At 34.2% G+C, this 20,567-nt stretch overlaps 1 protein-coding gene across 1 annotated transcript; it reads right to left on the bottom strand.

The window, feature by feature from the left end:
* Window positions 1-356: 356 nt before the first annotated feature.
* LOC132551159 (coiled-coil domain-containing protein 39-like) lies at window positions 357-20,345 on the bottom strand. Its single transcript, XM_060215268.1, has 21 exons — window positions 20,247-20,345; window positions 18,810-18,929; window positions 17,845-17,991; window positions 17,142-17,300; window positions 14,610-14,831; window positions 13,998-14,189; window positions 13,527-13,630; window positions 12,813-13,050; window positions 12,360-12,449; window positions 11,688-11,852; window positions 10,670-10,924; window positions 9,928-10,067; window positions 7,134-7,209; window positions 6,525-6,684; window positions 5,520-5,626; window positions 5,035-5,106; window positions 4,562-4,630; window positions 4,229-4,291; window positions 1,648-1,764; window positions 1,046-1,199; window positions 357-451 (listed from the first exon to the last, which is right to left on the bottom strand). Exons 1-21 carry the CDS (start codon window positions 20,343-20,345, stop codon window positions 357-359), a joined length of 2,844 nt encoding a protein of 947 aa, XP_060071251.1.
* Between the last annotated feature and the right edge of the window lie 222 nt (window positions 20,346-20,567).

The raw sequence follows: 20,567 nt of genomic DNA, 5'->3' as shown, positions 1-20,567 counted from the left end.
GACATAATGACTGCCAGTGTAATGTAGAAATCAGTTTTTTCCTGCATTCAGCCTGTTTGGGTTTTTTGGACATTTTGTGCAAAAGATGAACAATCTACATTCCACTGCTCTGTTATATTGATCTATCACTGCATTGGTAACTTTAAATTTGAATTGTTATCTTGATATCTATTTTCAGGTCACAAACTAAGCAGTCTATTTATTTAATATTCACATACAAGTCATTAATATATAGGAAAGTAAAGTGATAATAAACAGGGTTACACGAACATGTACTTAACATTAATCATATCACAGTCAAATCATAGAATTGTATTGACATGGACGGAAGGACACTCGCATGGTCAAACAACCAACTATCGTCGTGAACTTGCTCCTGTCCGACTCTGTCCACTCCGTACACTGGACATGGAACTGGAACTTCGGGAACTGGCTGGAGAACGCATTGCTCCTAAACAAAAAAAAGGTGAAATTAAAGTAATTTTTTCACAATTGTATTTTAAACAAATATTGTTTAACTTGATCAATCGAAAAATGTCACCTTTAGATATTGGCATATCTAGCAAAAGCATGAATCGTTTTGATCCAATTTTGAAATAAACGTGTATATGACTTAGTACACCAGACATTCATCTTTAAAGTTATATTTTTTTTATTTAAGGGTATAAATTGTCAACACTTTAAATCTTTCTATCCAAAAATACAAACATAAGGAGGTTTTGATATCTATCGAACTGAACTGTCCAAAAAGAGCAGTCTTTACAAAGTATTTGGTCAATCAATTTCTGTTTAAATTTTCCCTTCCTTCATCACGAACTGATGAAAATGATTATTAAGGCAAATAAAAGGTGAAATTTGGATGGTTTGATTCTTTCTATTGGCAAAGAAATTAAAAATTTGTGTACCAAGACATAACAAAAATTCAAAAAGGCCAAAGATCAGCCATAAGTTTCAATTTTCACTTCTACACAAAATCCACCCCCTTCAAAAAAGTGCAGGATTTGATTATACCCTAGTTGAACTGAAATGAGATGCTGTCACATACCAAAGTCTGCCCCTATCTGTACTGGCGTTGGTCTTCCACTACCACTAGGGGGTGACTTAATACTGCCGGCGCTACTTCGTGCCGAAGTCAAGCTAGAGCGAGCACTACTGGGCTGTCGGGCTCCAGCTCTTGCTGTTGGTGGTGGTAAGTTAGCCTACAGATAGGAAGAAAAGATATTTAAACAAGAGATCCCAGAGGAATCTTGGTGCCCACCATTTCAGGATCTGTTTTCAGTTCTTGAAGATTTGTTTCTTTTTTTTTTTTTTATTAAACCCAATAACATATTTCTCATGTCTTTCAAAGATAGTGTCATCAACGGAATTATGACATAAAAATAATCTCATTGTTACACGTACCTTGAAAAGACAATTTTATATATGTATGAAGTTTTATACTTTTTCTGATATGACAACTCATTACCTTAATCTGTTGAAAAATACCTATACATACAAATATTATCCATATGGCATTATCATTTGTATTTTCGACATAATATTATGTCAAACTCTTACAAAACTCTTCAAGATGAAAAAATGATTTTTGCTTTACATTTTATCAAAACATGTACTTTAGAAACAATTCAGACACAAAATATGTCCTACCTGTGAGAAGTAAAGATGAACAGTCTCTCCTATGTCTGGGTGCGACTGTATAATTTCCCCAATTTGGGACATGATTGACTTGTTAAACTCACGCAATTCTCTAACATGGAAATCACGCTGAAAACAGAAAATTAATCCCACTTTGATACACAATACTGAGAGCAGAGCATGTCAAAGTTGCACATATGATGTCAAACTTTAACTGATGCATTGGAAATAATATTCCAACTTTAAGTCACTCTTTCATCAGGAAATCAAATACAGTCATAACATCTTAAATGTAAAACACAGGGTAAGTTTACATAAAACTCTTAGGTTACTTAACAGATATACACAAGTTTTTTAATTTCTATGAAACGAACCAATAAAACTCCCAAAATGTTTCCATTAGAACAATTATTCAATGATACAATGATAATGACATTCTCCCTTTTCTTTTGATCAGGAAAATGTGCATATAATAAATTAATGTTCAATATTTCAAAAGAAGTCACAAGTGATCCTAGACCAAATGACCTACAATATCTAAGCAAGTGTAGACTATGATGTATGGATAAAAACAGGGCTATTCAAGCTGATATTCCACATTACCCCAGAACTCCTCAACAAAACTTGGAGCCCTGGGGAAGGATAGATGTTTTACCAGAATATCCCTTAACAAAATCTGGAATCCTGGGGTGGGATAGTTGTTTTACCAGCATAGCCCTCAACAAAACTTGGAGTCCTAGGGTGGGATAGATGTTTTACCAGAATAGCCCTCAACAAAACTTGGAGTCCTGGGGTTGGATAGATGTTTTACCAGAATAGCCCTAAACAACACTTGGAGTCCTGGGGTGGGATAGATGTTTTACCAGAATAGCCCTAAACAAAACTTGGAGTCCTGGGGTGGGATAGATGTTTTTACCAGAATAGCCCTCAACAAAATTTGGAATCCTGGGGTGGGATAGATGTTTTACCAGAATAGCCCTAAACAAAACTTGGAGTCCTGGGGTGGGAACGATGTTTATACCAGAATAGCCCTCAACAAAACATGGAGTCCTGGGGTGGGAAAGATGTTTTACCAGAATAGCCCTTAACAAAATCTGGAAGTCATGGGGTGGGACTGATGTTTTACCAGAATATCCCTAAACAAAACATGGAGTCCTGGGGTGGGATAGATGTTTTACCAGAATAGCCCTAAACAAAACTTGGAGTCCTGGGGTTGGATAGATGTTTTACCAGAATAGCCCTAAACAACACTTGGAGTCCTGGGGTGGGATAGATGTTTTACCAGAATAGACTTAAACAAAATCTGGAATCCTGGGGTGGGATAGATGTTTTACCAGCATAGCCCTAAACAAAACTTGGAGTCCTGGGGTGGGATAGATGTTTTACCAGAATAGCCCTAAACAACACTTGGAGTCCTGGGGTGGGATAGATGTTTTTACCAGAATAGCCCTCAACAAAATTTGGAATCCTGGGGTGGGATAGATGTTTTACCAGAATAGCCCTAAACAACACTTGGAGTCCTGGGGTGGGATAGATGTTTTACCAGAATAGCCCTAAACAACACTTGGAGTCCTGGGGTGGGATAGATGTTTTACCAGAATAGACTTAAACAAAATCTGGAATCCTGGGGTGGGATAGATGTTTTACCAGCATAGCCCTAAACAAAACTTGGAGTCCTGGGGTTGGATAGATGTTTTACCAGAATAGCCCTAAACAACACTTGGAGTCCTGGGGTGGGATAGATGTTTTTACCAGAATAGCCCTCAACAAAATTTGGAATCCTGGGGTGGGATAGATGTTTTACCAGAATAGCCCTAAACAACACTTGGAGTCCTGGGGTGGGATAGATGTTTTACTAGAATTGCCCTAAACAAAACTTGGAGTCCTGGGGTTGGATAGATGTTTTACTAGAATAGCCCTAAACAACACTTGGAGTCCTGGGGTGGGATAGATGTTTTACTAGAATTGCCCTAAACAAAACTTGGAGTCCTGGGGTTGGATAGATGTTTTACTAGAATAGCCCTAAACAACACTTGGAGTCCTGGGGTGGGATAGATGTTTTACTAGAATTGCCCTAAACAAAACTTGGAGTCCTGTGGTGGGACTGATGTTTTACCAGAATAGCCCTAAACAAAACTTGGAAGTCATGGGGTGGGACTGATGTTTTACCAGAATATCCCTAAACAAAACTTGGAGTCTTGGGGTGGGATAGATGTTTTTCCAGAATAGCCACAAGACTATGAAATATCTTGTACACTACTTTTTCATCACAGACCAACACACAAAGGAGTAACCATACTTATCATGTAATAAAACTTGGGGACCACCACACTGAATGTTACTCAATGTCAGGGGTAGCCTTATTGCAGGACCATGAAATAGCATTTTCATTTGTAACTCTCCTTAACGGCAGTTGATTAGGGTGGGCTTATTATAAGGCCATGAAATAACATTTACATTTGTAATTCTCCTGAACAGCAGTTGATGAGGGTGGGTTTATTATCAAGCGTTGGCTTATTGCTGGATAATGTTGTCATATTTTCCTTCTTCTTCGTCATCTTTGCCTAATGTACAATAAGTTATGAGTACCTACCTCCTCTGGTGTTTCTCCTTTGGTCTTTTTGGCAGATCTAAGCTCTCTAGCATATTTGGAATTCTTCCAAACAAAAGATTTAGCATTTTTTAAGTATATTGTATAAAAACAAAAAACAACAACAAAAAAAAAAAAAAAAAAAGAAATTGAAAAAAGTCTACATTTAATTCATGAAAAAGTTTAGTTATTTTAAAACCACTGATAATGCATCTCAAATTCAAACTAATTACAAATACAGTTTTTTAAATTGAATATACAATTTCAATAATTAATATCCTTCCCCCTTCCTTCAGAAAAAACCTCAAAAGAACAAAAACATCAAATTCAGCTTACAGATTTCATGGCTCGTTCCAGTTTGGCTCTCTGGTCTTCGATCTCCTTTGTCAGCTGTAAAACCTTGTTCTGTTTTCAAAACAAAAGAAGAAGATCATTGTTTAATAGTGTAGCTATATTGTAACTGTAGACAGGAATAATGCTTAAAATACATGTCCAGTATATCTGATTGAAAGTGCAAGCATTTATAATTCAATTACAATTGATGGATAATATCCATACCAATATTGAAAGTGATAATAATTGTTAGATTTTGCTTGTAGTAAAACCAAAATACCAATTTCTTTTAGATATGTTAATTCCAGTATAATTCTTTTAACTGACTACATATGTATATGAATGCTGTATAAATCACAGTGTTATCACATCACTTTTTTTCTTCCATTAATTCCTCTATAACATTACCTTCTTTCTTCCATTAATTCCTCTATAACATTACCTTCTTTCTTCCATTAATTCCTCTATAACATTACCTTTTTTTCTTCAATCATTTCCTCGTAGGCACCTGAATCTCGAACCAAGTTATCCAGGGTACTACTCATTGTCTACAACCACAAATAAGTTACAGCAAAATAGAATCACAATTTTCAAACTTTTGCTTAAAAAAGTACTCAATTCTTTATCGCCAACTGATTCAATCTCCAAATATGTGCTGGACATGTAAACAGACAATAATTTCAGTTTTAAAATCATGCAAAACATAATGTGAAAAAAAATGTTACAAATCTGTCCATAGATAATAACCTGTGAGACCTTTTAATTAACGACAGTGAGTGGGCTGGACAATAAAAAAAAAATTATAAATACATGCAATTCTATTAAACAGTAATAAAAATGGGTGGGCTCATTACCAGACATGTGCTTAATGTGCTTAGGTATATACTAAAGCTTATATATTTGATATATACATTGCGCTGCGGGTGATATATCTTTTTTTTGTACTACACTGTAGACTTACCTGTAGATCTTCCTGCAATTCTCTGATCTGGCGTCGTTTGTACTTGTACTTATCCATGACAGCCCTCATTTGCTCCTCAAGCTGTTGTTTCTCCTCCATGTCGTCACCTGTAACACAAAGGTACGACTTGTACACAAAATTCTAAGGGTATGGCCTATCACTTCCACACAAACTTTGGTATGAAATTTGAAAAATGTCTAAAAATACATGAAGAAAACTTCTGCAAATATCCTTGTTCAATCCAGACTTTGATCAGGTGTAGATGTTATAATACTGGGAGGTTCTCATGAGATGACAACATGTTGTTAAAGGACACGATATGACAAGAGATGGAAAAGATATGGGTGGAATGATATGCTCCCCCAGCCCACCCTTGCCATAACTACCTCCAAATAAAGAGGAGGTTTGAAAAAACGAAAAAGGAAACAACAAAATGCCTATAATTTATAGCATGTCTTAATGTATTCAACTCAGTTTTAAGACAAGTTCCACTTCCCATCCGCAAAAGATTATGGCAGTTATAGAGGACATGAGTTTATAAAATGAGTATATAAAATTCTGGACAGCATGATAATGGTTAACAAAGGGCTACCACTCTGAAACATAATAGAATTCAAGGCCTGAACGATTTCAGTTTGCAGTAGTCAACCTTCAAAGAGTTACTTGAATGAAAATTGTTTAAGATGTCGAGTAAAACAGAAATGCCCTGGACACAAAATATTGGACAAATAAACCTAAATACAATTGGGTTTTGCATGAACAAGTTTGTGGATGTTTGAATCAAAGAAAATAATTAATTTTTCTTCCTTGTTCTAAAACAATATAATTATTCATTTAATATTCATGTACTTTTTAAATCAGTATCTTAGCTAAATAAAAGATAGATGTGAATATTTATTTTCTGCCAAACAGATGTGGTTTTACTTACATGTGTAATAAATCAAAGAAAAAGAAAAAAAAAAAGAAAGACTACAGCGAGCAAAATTAGATTTGAAGATAACCTACTTTGGTCAGTGACTTTGTTGAAACTTTTCCTGTAAGTTTCATTTCTGTTATTCATCAGTTTCAGCGTGTTCTCAAGGGCTCGGATCTCCTTCTCTGCTTTCCTTATACGAGCATCAAGGTCATCACCTTCCCTCTGTAGCTCCTCTTTCTCTTGTGCTGCCTGCAGCAAAAATGTGCAAGAACTTTCTTTATTTGTATAATTATGGTACTTAACCTGGAAAACATCCAAAAGGATGTCACATAACCTCAGAATTAAACAAGTTTTACACAGAGTGGGGTTATTATAGAGTATGTACATACTGTTTACTGGTATTTCTTCAGAAACTGTGATAGTTGATTGGGATGTCGTCTCACTACAGGACATTTAAATAGTAATTTTACTGAACTGCAAGTGGTGTGAATGGGCTTACCATTAGTCAATGGCATGTAAGGTAAATAGGAAGCATAACATGTGATCACAAATCCAATGTCTTAGAACAGTATGAGAATGAAAATACAAAGAATAGTTAAGGAGGACAGAACACACTATCAACCTGTTTAACAAGATCCCATTTCTTTGAATTTAGATTGAACATGTCCCTGCCAAACAACAGCTTGCACTAATCATACCTTGATAACATAGTAAGCCTGAGACCTCTCCTCTTCACCTTCCGGTGGTGCCATTGAAACCATCAGAATCTCGTATCTAAAGATTTTAACATAAATTATTGTAATCTTTAAAATGTCATTAAAATAATGAAAGTATCTAATTCTCATTATCACTATACATCACTATACATCACTACATCACTATATATCACTATACATCACTATACATCACTACATCACTATACATCACTATACATCACTACATCACTATACATACTATACATCACTATACATCACTATACATACTATACATCACTACATCACTACATCACTATACATACTATACATCACTATACATCACTATACATCACTACACCACTATACATCACTATACTTCACTATACATCACTATACATCACTACATCACTATACATCACTATACATAACTATACATCACTACATCACTATACATCACTATACATCACTATACACCACTATACATCACTATACATCACTATACATCACTATATCACTATACATCACTATACATCACTACATCACTATACATCACTATACATCACTACATCACTATACATCACTATACATCACCATCACTATACATCACTATACATCACAATACATCACCATCACTATACATCACTATACATCACTATACATCACCATCACTATATATCACTATAAATCACTATACATCACTACATCACTATACATCACCATACATCACCATACATCACTATACATCACCATAAATCACTATACATCACTATACATCACTACATCACTATACATCACTGTACATCACTGTACATCACTATACATCACTATACATCACTACATCACTATACATCACTATACATCACTACATCACTATACATCACTATACATCACTACATCACTATACATCACCATCACTATACATCACTATACATCACAATACATCACCATCACTATACATCACTATACATCACTATACATCACCACTATACATCACTATACATCACTATACATCACCATCACTATATATCACTATAAATCACTATACATCACTATACATCACTACATACATCACACCATACATCACCATACATCACTATACATCACCATAAATCACTATACATCACTATACATCACTACATCACTTTACATCACTGTACATCACTATACATCACTATACATCACTACATCACTATACATCACTATACATCACTACATTTCTATACATCACTATTCACTATACATCACTACATCACTATACATCCCTATACATCACTATACATCACTATACATCACTGTACATCACTGTACATCACTATACATCACTATACATCACTACATCACTATACATCACTATACATCACTACATCACTATACATCACTACATCACTATACATCACTATACATCACTATACATCACCATCACTATACATCACTATACATCACAATACATCACCATCACTATACATCACTATACATCACTATACATCACCACTATACATCACTATACATCACTATACATCACCATCACTATATATCACTATACATCACTATACATCACTATACATCACTACATCACTATACATCACCATACATCACCATACATCACTATACATCACCATAAATCACTATACATCACTATACATCACTATACATCACTACATCACTTTACATCACTGTACATCACTGTACATCACTATACATCACTATACATCACTACATCACTATACATCACTATACATCACTACATTACTATACATCACTATTCACTATACATCACTACATCACTATACATCCCTATACATCACTATACATCACTGTACATCACTATACATCACTATACATCACTACATCACTATACATCACTATACATCACTACATTACTATACATCACTATTCACTATACATCACTACATCACTATACATCACTATACATCACTACATCACTATACATCACTATACATCACTATACATCACTACATCACTATACATCACTATACATCGATAATGATAGTTTCATGCTCGTAGTGATATAATATTGTGAATGAAGGACTCCAGCTGGGCTTGAATTTCATGCCTTAAAAATGCCCCTGCGAAATGAAGTCCATTTGAAATGTGGATCTTATGCCATTCTTTGTCAAACTTTTCTGGTTTACTTTGATAGAATCTCATAGAATAAATGCTATAATTTTTAGCAAGTGATACCTGGTATATCAATTTATGTGAAATATAAAAAAAATTGTTGAGCATTTTGTTGTGGTATCAGAAAAAGTATAACAATAGTCTGTTCTGTGATTGTAGTTTTTTCAGTCAGCAAATAAAATGTATTTGCTATTCTTGTGTCTGTAAACTTTGCAATGGATTAAAACAAAAATTGTATTTCAATAAAGAGAAAAAAACTGTAAATATAAGGATTTTTACTTTCTGTTTTGTTGAAGGTCATGGCGTGATAACTACAATTGAACTAGGGTAAATTTTACGTAACTGTTTTCATCAGTTATTCAATTAACCCGAGTTCACTCATAGTTATTCCTTATGACCTAAACAAAATAGATATTTAATCCTCACATAAATGAAGTTACTGTATAGAGACTATAGTTGTTATTTTTTGGTTCTATTTCCTGACATTTTCAATGGTATACTAAATTATGATAAAATGAATAACAAGAAAATTAAGATATCAAGGAAAAGGTAGATCTGTTAAATTACTGGAAAATTACATTTCATTTTTTCTTAAATGATTTGGTAAAACTGCAAAAAACTGAAACATCACATTGTTTTTAAAAAAAGACCAATTTACCTTTTCCTGAGTTTGTCAATCTTAGAGATACGCTCATGGAGCTCGGCACTAATCTGGCTCCTTTCCTCATTGGCAACCCTGATTTGTGCCTGAAGCATCTCACTGTGGATGCTGATTTCATGTCTACGCTCCTTCATCGCCTGTACAATAGTAAATCAACCCAATGGTAAGTACATACACATTGTATGCCTGTACTTAAAATCCAAAACCAATATTTAAACTTGAAACTAAATGTTTCCTGAATTACTTTGAGGAATTATCTCTGGAGTACTTAAACTTTTGATTATTTGTCTAAAAAGATCTAAGAGAGATAACTCAGAATTATCAGCAACACATTTCTGTGGAATTATGATACAATATTTGGTTCACACTTGCACTTTGTATTGCTTCCAATTTTTCAAATATTGATTGTGGAAAAACATGATAGAAACAAAACACTGACAATATTAAGTGAGACATGTTACATGAAAAAGCATGTAATTAACAATTTCAAATATCCCAATATTCATTACTTCACAGGTATAGACATAAAAATGAAAAAAGGTTGATAACTCTGTTAATATCTATCAGCATGATTTTGATGTATAATCTGTAACATAAACAGAGACGCAAGTTCAAAATGTGACATTGTGAGGTAAGTGACAGACAAAGTATGATACTAACATAGAAAAGACAGCATGCAACCCTACAGCCCTAGCAGTAGTTTCAAAACAGAAAATCTTTGAGTTTAAAAGTGTCTTACCGTATCCAGCTGTAGACGTCGTTTCTCCATATTGAGAACATCATCAGCACGGCCATGTAACATGTCACGTAATCGCTTGATTTCCAGTTTCAGTATATTTTGGTCCACCATCAGATTCTGTTTGGAGGAAATGATGTTTCGTAGCTCACGCTCCGAGCTATCATTGTAAAGATTCAGCTCCTCTATCTTACTGGTAAAGTCATTCTTCTCGGCTCCACTCTTCTCCAGCTCTCTCCTTACGCGGCGGATATCATCCTACAAATATACATAATTACATGTACTTACACTGATATATTACTGAATGGTGGATTCTACACATTCTCATCTTCCTCTAATATTACATTAACTCATAATGTGTGCTCTGGGTTGATATAACAATCTAACAACTAATATAGTAACAAGGGATTTTCATATATTTTATCAACTCAAAATCTGCTATAAAAATCAGTTACAGACATGACATAAAAATTAATCTTATGAAATCTATTTTATTTTTTGAAAAATTCATGAAATTGTAGTGTTTTTTACTAAAAAAATAAAATTAGAACTTCACAGAAATGGAAATTTTACAATAGGATAATTAGAAATCCCTACTTCACTATATATCCAATGATTTTTTTAAAATCATGTTAAATGGGTATGGTGTTTTCAAAAATTGTACAAAAGACACATGGAAAAAGCACCTTTCCATACAAATTTAGAATTAGATAAAGTAGGACAGTTTCATTGTTCTTGGACTCATCAGTGATGCTGTGGGCTTTGTTCAAACCTTGGATGTGTAAATTAGGAAATCAATAAATGATTGAAAGAAATATCATAATTTAAGTACAGAGGTGCACAAGCCAAATAATTCAACAAATTTCAGAATTTTAATGTAGATAATTTCATTCTAAACTGTGTCGCTATTCGAATGAATCAAAATATGGCATGCATGTTAAAATGACCTCTAGGAATGGCTTCTCTCGTTGTTTATTTCAATTTTCCATGCAAGTATGTGCCTACAAGTGTATTAATTTACCTGAAGCCGTTTAAGCTGTAGGGTAAGAAGGGTGTGTGTGTTGTTTTTCTGCTCCAAGTCATCAGTGAGATCCTTGATTTTCATTTCCAGTTGGACCTTTTCTTCATTGCTGCGTTCTCCTTGGATTCGATTAATTCTCCTCTCGACTTGTTGGACAGCAAAATCCTGTTCAAAACGCCATAATTTATGTAAAAAAACTGTAGACAAAGTTGTATGGTTTCTTGTCAATATTAATTATGAATTATAATTTTCTAAACAATTTTAACAATGGTAGCTTCCAATAGATAACTCAAAGACATTTCTTTTTTAATTTAGTGTCTAAAATCTAATTTAGTCAGGAACATGACATGAGTAAACTAATTTAACGACAATCATCCACTCCTTGAACTATATTGCCCCGTTGTAAAAGTACTAGTATACAGTACCAAACAAGAATTTCCGTCAAGATCTGCGGACAAATGAGTATTTTACCAGCGTAAAACAATGAAACTACCAGTTGTCTAATATCTGCTGTAATTGCCATCTGTGTTTAAGTATGGTTAACACTAACTCTCAGGTGTACACACTGACAGATATTTTATAAAATGAAATTGAAACAAATCTCACCTGGAGATCTAGATCTGCTACGTATTGACAATTTATTTATACTATTTATTCAAGGGTAGTTTATACCTGGTTGTAAATGATTTCCTGCTGTTTCAGAGAATCTGTGTCTAGTTTCGTTATTTTGCTGTTCAAGTTTCTGATGGCAGCTTGGCTCCCCTGTAATGGTGTCAAAGTTGAAAATACTCAATTTCAATAAATTAGAAACAAAAGTATAATAGTTAAAACAGTAATATTTTACTCTTTGCTATACAGTGTTGTGTAGGCAATTTGAAACACATGTTTGTTTATTGTGATATTTTAAAGATTTCTTTATAAACAGCTTCAAAATAATTTAATCTAAAGAAAGCAAATATTTAGAAAAAGGTAAAAGCCAATTACAAAAAAGATAATTTACAAAATAAATTGTTTATAGAATAGCAATGTTAATTCTTTTTTATTGGTTTTTTTTATCAAACTTAACTTAACTAGAATCATGTTGAATGTTTTAAACCTATAAATGATTTTGATGGTCATAAATACCTGAATCTCTGCCTCTTTGTTTCTCTCCTTGACCTTGCAGTCATGTAGTTCCTGTGTCTTGTGAAATTGCAGATCTCGCAAATGTTTCAGCTGCTGATCAATTTCACGCTGTGTTCGGTCTTCCTCCTGCAGCATCTCATCAAATCTTGCGGCACGCTCTTCTGCACTCAGTGTCGATTCTGTTGCTATCTTCAGCTTGTCAACCAAAGTTTCTCTGAGCTCCTTTGCTTGTTGAAGTCTACAAAGTCGAGCAGAATTTATTAGAACTTAAACACTATGTAAAGCTAGTTCTTCAACAAAACAGAAAAAGTGACAAATTTTACTATTTCAAGGCTGAAATTTCAATAAAATTCCTAAGAGTCATTCGCTGAAATAGAATTTCCAAACTTGTCTGGAGAACCTGATAAATTTGGAAATGTCCTTAACTGCAATTTTAAAGCAGGTTTTAAAACTTTCATATGGACAGATTCTAAATCTTCAAAAATTCAGAAAGCAAACATTGTGAAAACTATCCCAAATGATAAACACTTACTTGTTCAAAAAGCAAACATTGTGAAAACTATCCCAATGATAAACACTTACTTGTTCAGAAAGAAAACATTGTGAAAACTATCCCAATGACAAACACTCACTTGTCCTGAAGCAAATATTGCGAAAACTAATCCACTTTTAATCATAACATCAGTTATGTTAATAGAAATAGACCTTAATTACCTATTAGTTTTATCCTGGACATCTTTCTTCAGATGTGTGACCTGTGACCTTGTGGCTTCAAGGTCATTGGCAGTACGGTCAACTGTTCTCTTGAGTGCATCCAGCTAGAAATGAACAAGATTGATTGATGAATCATCGAATTTTAGAAGTTGAAATAAAAAAAACAATCTTATATATCATAGTTTTGATCATACGACCAACATAAATCCCTGGAAATGCTGCAAACAGGTAGATTTTTAATTTTTGCAGTTTCTTTTTATTTCCTTTTTTATCTTTTTTTTTTTTGAAATTTTTTCTTCAGAGATTTGATTTTAATATATCTAAGACTGTTGTTAAATAAATCAATTCCATTTGTAATTCTAGTTTTCCACTATTTATTTTCAGATTGATGTACATTTTTGTACGTCACCAGCAAAAACCTACAAAGTTAAAATTTCCTGATTGTTGATACAATACTGTTATACAGCATACCTCATCAGAGAATTGGACCCTGTTGGTCTCGGCCTCTTGGTGCTCTATCCTCGTTCTGGCAGCCACACGTTCAGCGATTGAAATCTTCTTTTCTTGCTCCTTGTTATTATCAACTTCTCCATCCAGAAACTGCATCTTTTCCTTAATCGACTCTTCACGCTTTCTGACTTCTGCCTTTACACGTGCAAGTTGCTAAAAGGTGATATAAAAATATATATTTGGGATCATTAACACTTTCTCAAATCTCAAGCTAAATTTTAAATTTCTAACAGTGCACATGACCTTTCCATGAACTGTGTCTTAATTTGGAGAACTTTCCCAGTAAAATTTTGTTCTAAAACTCATTAAAATTTTAGAAATAGTATACTTAACATGCCAAAAGAATTTCTATGAATATCACTGCTAAACCTTGTGCCTTGTTTTATATGTTTCTAAAAAAATAAGTGCTAATTAAGCAATGTTGGTTACAATGAAGTCAAGATTTTATAAAACACATGTGTCCTTGGAGAAAGTATTCAAACCAGCACACATAACTAAGTGAATCCTTTAATCTTTACAGAAATGTGAAGCATTGTTGTGCTATTTACTCAAAATTATTAAAAATAAAGTTACAGCTGCCAAAAGGTCCATTTCATGATCCCGTCTCTGCATTTGTTCAATGGTATGTTCCCACTGTTCAATCAGTTGTTGACGTTCCTGATGTGCCTGTCTGAAATCCTCCGCTGTCTTGTCCAGCTCGATCTGGGCAGTCAAAGTATCTGTGGTCTCATGATCAAGCATCTTCCTCTTCTTCTGGCTCTCCTCTGTCAGTCTGACCATTCTTAGTGACAATTCCTACAACAGAAATAAACCTACACTTAATACTAAAATAATAAAAACACTGGGCCCTTTACCTTTCACCAGTATAAAAAGTTATGTCCTAGGAACTTTTTTTTTCTTAATTTTCAAAATTTCCCCATATTCTGCAATCCAGATAAAATATGTAAACATCAAAATGAAGCAGGCATCATACTGTATAACTGAAACTTACAGATATTTGTGATGATGAGACCCAAAGTTAACAACAAAGATAGCACAGTGTTATCTATGCAATGGGTTAGTCATTCACATAATCATTAGCCTACAGACCCACCTTAATTTGACGTAACCATTAGCCTACAGACCAACCTTAATTTTACATACCAGTAATCATAAGCCTACAGACCAACCTTAATTTTAAGTAACCATTAGCCTACAGATTCACCTTAATTTTACATAACCATTAGCCTACAGATTCACCTTAATTTTACATAATCATTAGCTACAGACCCTATTTAATTTTACATAACCATTATTCTACAGACCAACCTTAATTTTACATAATCATTGGCTTACAGACCCACCTTAATCTTACATGACCATTAGCCTATATACCCACCTTAATCATACATAAAAATTAGTCTATGAACGCACTTTAATTTTACATAACCATTAGTCTACAGACCAACCTTAATTTTACATCATCATTAGCCTACAGACCCACCTTAATTTTACATAACCATTAGTCTACAGACCAACCTTAATTTTACATTACTATTAGCCTAGAGACCCACCTTAATTTTACATAATCATTAGCCTACAGACTCACATTAATTTTACATTACTATCAGCCTACAGACCCACCTTAATCTTACATAACCATTAGCCTACAGACCCACCTTAATTTTACATTACTATTAGCCTACAGACCCACCTTAATTTTACATAACAATTAGTCTACAGACCCACCTTAATTTTACATTACTATTAGCCTACAGACCCACCTTAATCTTACATATGAATCCACTCATTAGTTGCAAGTTAATAGTAACTATTGTACAATCATGTATCCTTTATGGATCAGAACTCTGGGCTAATCCTACACAGCATTCATGCAAAGAACTTGACCTTGTTCAGAGATATGCCACAAGGAGGTGTCAAGGATTCAAGAAGACATCACCAACAATCATCACAACACAAGCCATCGGACTGCTGAATACAAATGGTCATGTGGATTTACGAAAACTCATGTTCTGGAACAAGCTGTGTTTAACGAGTAATAAGTATATATAGAAAACTCTCTTTACAATTCGGTTGTGCGCATTCGTCTTCGGTGACATACTAGTCAAAGCCGAAAGTTTCATTCATAATCTGTTTACAACTGCGCTTAAACTCGGGATTTCCTCTATATTGATGGATTATGTGTTTGACGGATTCTGTCTTGCTCGTACGTCATGGAGGAACTCCTGTAGAAGGACTGTTGAAGACTTTTACTTCAAAAGATCGCAAGATGCGATGGTTTGTTCAGAAACTTCAAAAATGTATCACTCAATTCATTGAGGTCGAGGTCCCAATCCATTGTGGTTGATAGGTCTTGATTTCCCCAAGTACACTTGGAAACTCGGAGAACTTATAAAATTATCCTATCGATACGAGAGAGATACGGTAGTATGTAGGCTTTGTAATAAACAGTCTGATCACATTACTTTACACTTTCTTATCCAGTGTCCAGCATTGTTCAGAAGTCGCAACAAATTACTAGACTTTTTGGTTAACTTCTTATATGTTTATGACTATGTAAAATTCGATAATTTGCCAGAGGAAAGACAGTGTCAATTCCTACTCGGAAGCACAAATGACATTTGTGAGTAGCGATAGGTGGGCTGAACTAATGATCAATATCGCCGACCTGGTAGTAGTAATGTTCTCAGAGATGGACACTCTATTGTGATCCTTGTCTAAAGTATTCATATTCATTATTTGATGTAAACCAAAGATAGAAGACAACCAATGTACAATCTCTAAAATGAGGAAATAAAGTCTGTCTGTCTGTCTGTCTGTCTGTCTGTCTGTCTGTCATAATCATTAGCTACAGACCCACCTTAATTTTACATAATCATTAGCCTACACACCCACCTTAATTTTACAAAATCATTAGCCTACAGACCCACCTTAATTTTACATAACCATTAGCCTGCAGACCCACCTTAATTTTACATAACCATTAGCCTGCAGACCCACCTTAATTTTACATAACCATTAGCCTGCAGACCTACCTTAATTTTACATAACCATTAGCCTGCAGACCCACCTTAATTTTACATAACCATTAGCCTACAGACCCACCTTAATTTTACTTTCATCATGACGAGTGTACTTCTGTATGGCCATGGCATCCTCATCCTTTCTTGCTGACTCTTCTAGCCAGGCTTCCAAAGCCTGCTGGTCCCAGTTCATTTGTGACTTCATCTCTTCTAGCTTCTGAGTTTGCTTGAAGATGTTGTTCTGTGGAATGGAAAATAGCATGATATTATATTCCAGTATCACAGAGTTGATTCAATGAATCATCCTGTAAGCTCTATGTAAATGCTGATCTCAACAGCCTATTACAGATCATTTGAGTAATCTTATTTACCATGCAAGACTGATATATTTATTTGATAAAATGTTGAAAATATCCTAAATTCTTCATTATGAAATGAATTATAGAAGCAATCTCCAGGGCATTAAATGCCATCCACAGAATTTACAGTTTATCTCATGGAGTTTTCGAGGAAAATGACAAAAAATGATAAAATCCACACACATCATTTTATAGATAGTTTATCAGTATGTATATACGTGACTGCTCATACATACAACACATCTGACATTTGTCTCATGACTGTTGATAAGCCCAACCATTTATCAGTTTTACTTACCAGTATACAGAAATCAGTTTGGATTATATTTATTGTAGATCTGTTTCTGGCTAATTCTGTGTAACCAATTTTAAAGTAACACTGACCAAAATCATGTTTTTTTTTAAATTATTCAGGCATTCTTTTACCTCAAACATATTCTTCTTCTCCTTAATCTCTTCCAGTTCCTTCTCCAGCTTACTGATTTCTTGTTGAAGTCGCCCTTCCTCACGTTCAGCAATTTGAAGCATGTGGTTTTCTGTTTCAATCTCCTTTGTTCTGGCCCGGACCAACCCCTGAGTTTTAAAAGGAGCAAAACAGATTTTAGCATGTTCTTCACATAAATCATTAAAATTTCATTATAAACTTGAAAATAGTAGCTAAAACATTTCACAAGGCTATATGATTGAATTCAAAACTATATAAAAAAAGACTATATGATTGAATTCAAAAACTCAGCTAGAGTTCAATGTATCATACTTTATGACAATTTCTTAATGGATTTGCCATCTTTATTCAGCAGGTAATATTAGACTTCATAATCAAAATATTGTTCCCTGTCAAACTTGGTAATTAAAGAAATTTATTTCAGGTGCCTTTCTTCTTTTACTTTTTTTTTCTATTTTTTTCCTTTTTCTTTTTTTGACACCCGTGGCGAATTTGTCTTACATTTAAGTTTTTGAAAATGTCCCATGAGTAAATCAAGACCTTATCCAGATCAATAAACAGGGTTTTTCCATAAGAGCCGGTCGCTGGCCAATTTGAACGGCTACTTTGATCATTTGGCTGCCTACACCAATCCAGTTCTCCTACTTACTCTACACAGCCCACTACTAGCAAAATTATGGAAAACCCTGAATAAACCTTGTAACATCTTGTCACCCTATTAACCAGTAGTATGTAGTGATGTCATGTAACTCAGGGAACAAGACAGTTAATATAGTAAGTCATTTTTACTGAGTAATGGAGACCATAGAGTGACAAAGATTGATCAAATCCGGCCCTTGGCCTGGATTGTTATATCTATCTGGAGTCTCCATTGATATCAATAAAGGTTGATTTATGACATCACAATAATTAGCACTAGCTTTTAGTGTATAGTCTATAGACTCACCTGAGTATGACCGAGTTCCTGTCTGACATTTTTCAAGTGCTCCGACATGGCATGAAGTCGGTCTTCAATCTCCTCCACATCATTTTTGCTTGTGACAATCTTCTTTTGTTTGACCTGGACCTGTTAATGTAAATAATTTGGTTTGCTGAACAATCATCATATACAATGCATATCTGACATAATATCAAAGATGTATCAATATTCTTTGGAGATGATTTTCATATGAAGAGTTCACATTGAGGAGTCCACAGATACAATCTAAAATGAGTTTTAAGAGTCTGAAATTAAAATATACTAATGCAGGAGCTGTATGGTTCACATCATTACATAATGCGTTAATGATTTATATGTAAATTTATATATATATATATATAACTCCTACATTTGTCTAAAGTGCACTAGATACCAAATCAGTTTGCCCCCAGCTAAATATGTCAGTTTTTTAATCCTACTGGACTGTCTTCAGGACAAATGGACCTCTAAAAATATGACCTTCCTCAATCTGTCTAAGCAGATGGCTTTCATGCCATCAGTGCTGCCTCAATATCTTTTTTTTTTTCTTTTTTTGAAAAGCAAAAGGTCTGTTATTCTGACATTATATTGGCTTTCAAATTCAAGTTTGAATATTCATTGGTTCCTAGCCGAAATATAAAATTTGATTGAACAGGTTGGGCACAACCCTGCACATGGGTAATAGTCCTGCATTTGAGTGGTATAGCGTAGTTAATGCTTTGAGTAGTCAATTAGTTTGTCAAATGCAGGTTCATTTGAAACAGAAACAATTTTTTTTTTTTTAAATCTGCAAAAAAAAAAAAAATGACAGCTGTGTATAACCATTTGAGACATTTCATAAAAATGCCACAGGTGAGCATGAATTTACCTGTACACTATAAGCAACGGTGGTGATAAAGTTTGTGATTTTTTACAAAAAATCAGACTAATTAATAAATTATCTTTTTGTGAAAAAATGTACAATATTTCATAGCATGGATATATATATTAGGCAATGTGGACAATATGAAACCATTTTTTCGTTGCAAACGTTTAAAATAATTTTATGTGTTTCTGTTTCAAATGACACTACATTTAAACAATCAAATAATGACTATCCCTCAAATGCAGACTAGGGATGAGACCAGAGACGTATATATGTGATATATACGTCTTTGATGAGACTAAACAGTTGCTGTGTTGAATGTCAGAATAATTCGGACTACACAAAAGCTTGCAAGTATTTCGTACGGACTTTTCACTGGTACACTTTATGTATACACACCAAAACACTACAAACTTTTATTCATTTGAGGGAAACTAGGCAGGCGCTAGTGTGAATTTTAAATGTTTAGACTGAATAACCGTAAACAATTATAGATGTTGGAGAAGGTGGAATGAACAGCCGATCGAGATCGTGTCAAACGAGGTCGATATGTCCCATACCTGATCTTCTAGCTTTTTATTGTCACTGTTTGCGACGGGCATACTTAGTCCTTCGTCCCATTCTATCTCGCTGAGGATGCTGTTGCTCCCTCGGCTCATTTTGGAGGTTAAATGATAAGAATCACAATAAACAGAGTTTCGACAGATATGAACTGCCGGAAGAATGTGTATGTTATTGCTGTGGATACAAGTTGCCCGGATGAAAATAGAAGAACGATAACTCCTAATTTCCGGTTTTGTCCTAGGTCCCGCAACATAATCAATATAACATGCCAGTCAATATTACTTCAACGTCTTCGTTCCTGAAATTTAGTGTGAATA

Source organism: Ylistrum balloti, unplaced genomic scaffold (assembly GCF_031769215.1).
Source record: "Ylistrum balloti isolate Yb309-2 unplaced genomic scaffold, AGI_CSIRO_Ybal_v1 Utg370182, whole genome shotgun sequence".
Classification (NCBI taxonomy): domain Eukaryota; kingdom Metazoa; phylum Mollusca; class Bivalvia; order Pectinida; family Pectinidae; genus Ylistrum; species Ylistrum balloti.
This window is presented reverse-complemented; position numbering and strand designations above follow the sequence as displayed.

Coding starts and splice junctions, on each gene's coding strand:
- LOC132551159 (XM_060215268.1), bottom strand. CDS start 20,345: ATGAGCCGAGGGAGCAACAGCATCCTCAGCGAGATAGAATGGGACGAA. Junction 17,301..17,844: donor AGAAGAAGAATATGTTTGAG/GTAAAAGAATGC, acceptor TCCATTCCACAG/AACAACATCTTCAAGCAAAC. Junction 13,631..13,997: donor GGGTCCAATTCTCTGATGAG/GTATGCTGTATA, acceptor GTTCATTTCTAG/CTGGATGCACTCAAGAGAAC.